The sequence below is a fragment of the Protobothrops mucrosquamatus genome, unplaced genomic scaffold (assembly GCF_001527695.2).
Source record: "Protobothrops mucrosquamatus isolate PMUCROS unplaced genomic scaffold, P.Mucros_1.0 scaffold_149, whole genome shotgun sequence".
Taxonomy (NCBI): domain Eukaryota; kingdom Metazoa; phylum Chordata; class Lepidosauria; order Squamata; family Viperidae; genus Protobothrops; species Protobothrops mucrosquamatus.
The window spans coordinates 177,988-181,489 of NW_015386225.1; the positions used below are offsets into that span (position 1 = coordinate 177,988).

At 36.1% G+C, this 3,502-nt stretch overlaps 1 protein-coding gene across 1 annotated transcript in view; it reads right to left on the minus strand.

Annotated features, from left to right (window-relative positions):
* Positions 1 to 2,235, minus strand: part of GRIK1 (glutamate ionotropic receptor kainate type subunit 1) — an 87,737-nt gene extending 85,502 nt beyond the window's left edge. Inside the window, exon 1 of the mRNA XM_015819332.1 lies at positions 2,157 to 2,235. Within this exon, the coding sequence (XP_015674818.1) occupies positions 2,157 to 2,235 (79 nt within the window). The remainder of the gene's footprint in view (positions 1 to 2,156) is intronic.
* Between the last annotated feature and the right edge of the window lie 1,267 nt (positions 2,236 to 3,502).

Genomic DNA, 3,502 nt, shown 5'->3' on the forward strand with positions numbered 1-3,502 from the left:
CTAATTTTCTGAGATTGTGGATTTGGGGTTTTCATGAGCTGTAAGCCATAATCATCACACTTATGACACATCACGGCTTGAACTATCTTGCTTTGCATGTAATGAGTCTATCTCATATATTAGGTTCACCTTTTAAGTTGCATTACTGAAATAAATGAACTTTTGCACGATATTCTAATTTTTCGAGTTTCACCTGTATGTATCAATGTGTTGCCACTCTCTTTAAGTCCAGGTGGAGTCAATAAACATTCCCACATTGTGAATCTGCTCTTTCTAGGGGAGGGCAATTCTGTTCAAATATGTTTCATCTCAATTCCAAGTACAGCTTATTTTCCCTCATCCAACCCATTATTGAATTCCTACAACATTAAAAGGTGTTGATTGCCTTTTTAGAAGTATATGGTAGTAAACAATAGAGCACCTCACCCCAAAGCTTTTACTGGCCATGCCTAATATTTTATGAAGAAATAAACAATAGAAAGGACAGGATTAGCCCTCAAATTGGGCTCAGCTCCTTTGAGACATTATCTCCACTTTCCTTTTTGAAAATAAAATAAAATGATTGGTTTGTGTGTTTTTGTCCAAATTAGAGCAAGGGATAACAACCAGCCTTTCCCAGATATGTGAGAACTAGCATATGAAAGGTCAGACACAAAGGGTCTGAAACTAGATTGGTTATTACAATCACACCTACAGAAGTGTCAATAGCTCCTCCAACTGAGAAACAAGACGCTTAAGTAATTTTTTTAATTTTATTTTTACACTGATATTAGATACTTTTTTATTGATTCAACCAACTATTCTATGTCTCTTTCGCTAGATATCTTGGGAATTTTGTATTGTCCTTTTCTCTTCCAGATTGAATTTTTGAAGTTGATGTCTAAATATTATCTAACGGAATTTTTCAAACAGTATGAACAACTATATTCATCCATAAAAATGATACATGTTAGAGATTCATTGAGTTACGTTCTCCTATTTAACTGATCATTATTAAGCTTCACCAGCAATATTTTTATTGTCTGGAAGTCTATGGTCTGTGGTTCTTTTAATGAGTAACAGACACGTAGCTTCTGTCTGAAATGACATAAAATAAGTTCATTACCCTTTTTAAAAAGCACTGCTGAGAAATTTAGGAACATTAATTATGTCAGTTGAGCCACTGGGAAATATCTTCAGGCTTGAAAGTCTAATAAAACAAAAAACTCCAATAGGAATTACTAATCTTCAAATCCTATTAGACCATAGTAAGCTTTAAGATCCATTTAAAACAATCTCTGGTTCATGCCATGTCTCCAAGCAATCATTATAGGACAGACTTACTCATTCAAAGTTTCATTTTATTCTGATTGTGTCCTCCAACAAATCTGAGTCACAGCATACTTTAAGCAGGGATTTGGTTCATTTGATTTAGATTTCAATAGGCCTAATCATAGTTCCTTGTTCATACAGTAAAATGTGATTTAGTTAATAACCTTTAACTTATTGAAAAATAATATTTTAAACTATGGGTATGTGTGCAACATAATTTGATAAAATTAGTTTAAATACTCATAGGATTAATGGAGGAACTGTTTGACTTTCATGTGATGAGGAAATATATGTATATTTTGAGAAGTGCCAAATGAAATGTTAGGAGATGCTTCTCCAATAGTACAAATCTATAACCCTTTAATTCCATATTACACAGGAACTGCAGGGAAGATGAGCCAAGTGCTTCTGCTTTCACATTTACTTGAATACCCAAACCTCCATAAAAATCTATTTTTTTTATAATTAGTGTAGTTTAGTAGAAATATATTGGATCCTGTCTCAGCAGCCCTTGACTTGGATGAGGTCACTCTGAGGTTTCCTCAGTTCCATATTTCTATCATTTCAGAAATTAATGGCTAGTATATCAATAGCGATGATATATTAATTTAATCAAAGGCTCAATGTTCATTTCCTGTGATGTGCACATGATTGCAATATCCAAAGTATTAGTTCAGTTGATATAAATATTTCTAAACCATGAACATTCAATGAAGACACCTTTTCCCAATAAGATAAGATATCTCACAAATGTATTGATTTCCTCTTCTGGGTGACATGCTTTGCTGCCTCAGGCAATTGGTTTGTTGTGATGTCAAGACAGTTGGCATGAAGGTTTGGTTAACCTGGCCCAATTGGCAAGTACACTTCATCACTGGCATCAGTGGGTGTCAGCCTGAGGGCATATTGCCCAAAATTTGTCATGTTGACAGTACTTGGAAAATAATTTCTGACTTGCCCTTTTGCAAGGGGAGGGGTAGCTTTCTGTCTGAAGCATTTTATAGAAAGACTTTCAGTGTTGACCATGTCAAGCTGTGGAATGTGAGTAGAAAAAGAGGAATCCCAGAACATCTCATGTAAAATCTATGTATAGCTCAGGAGGTCACAATATTAATAGAACATGGTGAAATAGATTGGATCCTGGTAGGCAAAGCAGTGACACAAGACTGTTACTTTCCTCTTATTTATTCAACCTAAATGTTGAAAATTATTAAGGGAACATGGATTGGAAGAAGATGAGTGTGGAACTTTGGTAGCAAATCAAGGAAAAGTACATACATATAGCCTAAAACTTTATACATGCAGTCCTTGACTTATGACCACAATTGAGCCTAACACTTCTGTGCTAAGTGAAACATTTGTTAAGTGACTTTTGCCCCACTTTGTAACCTTTCTTGCAACAGCTGTTAAATAAATCACTGCAGTTGTTAAGTTAGTAACACAGTTGTTAAGTGAATGTGGCTTCCACGTTGACTTTGCTTGTCAGAAAATTACAAAAGGGGATCACATGACTCCGGGACACTGCAACCATCATAAATGTGAGTCAGTTGCCAACCATCTGAATTTTGATCACATGACCATGTGGTCATAAGCTGAAATGGACATAAGTGTGAAAAATTGTCATAAGTCACTTTTTTCAGTGCTATTGTAACTTTGAATGGCCACTAAATGAACTGTTGTCAATTGAGGATTATCTATAGATGCTAAGAAAGATAAAGCTTAGAATAAACCAAGATTAGGAAAAGATGCTGCAGATAAAAGTGGTCAATCAATGAGGATTATCTGTATTGGTTATTGTCCTATTTATGGCCTATTTTTTTTCTTTATGGCAAAGTAAAGGGATATATTGATCAAACTGGAGAAAGTCAAAGTGAGATAAATCAGTAATTAGTTTATTGGGCAAAACATGGACCCCAAAGATAGCAAACTGTCTAGGTCCTAGGAGATACAGGGAGCTCAGGTAGAATATGGAGACCACCTAACTCAGTGATGGCGAACCTTTTAGAGACCGAGTGCCCAAACTGCAACCCAAAACCCACTTATGAATCGTCGAGTGCTGGGTGGGTGTGGCCCATTGGCTGGGTGTGGCCCATTGGGCGGGCGTGGTCAATTGGGTGGGCATGGCTGCCGTGGTAACGGCAGACTGGGTGGGACTAAAAAGTTCAATCAATCAATTCCAACTTTGCAAGAA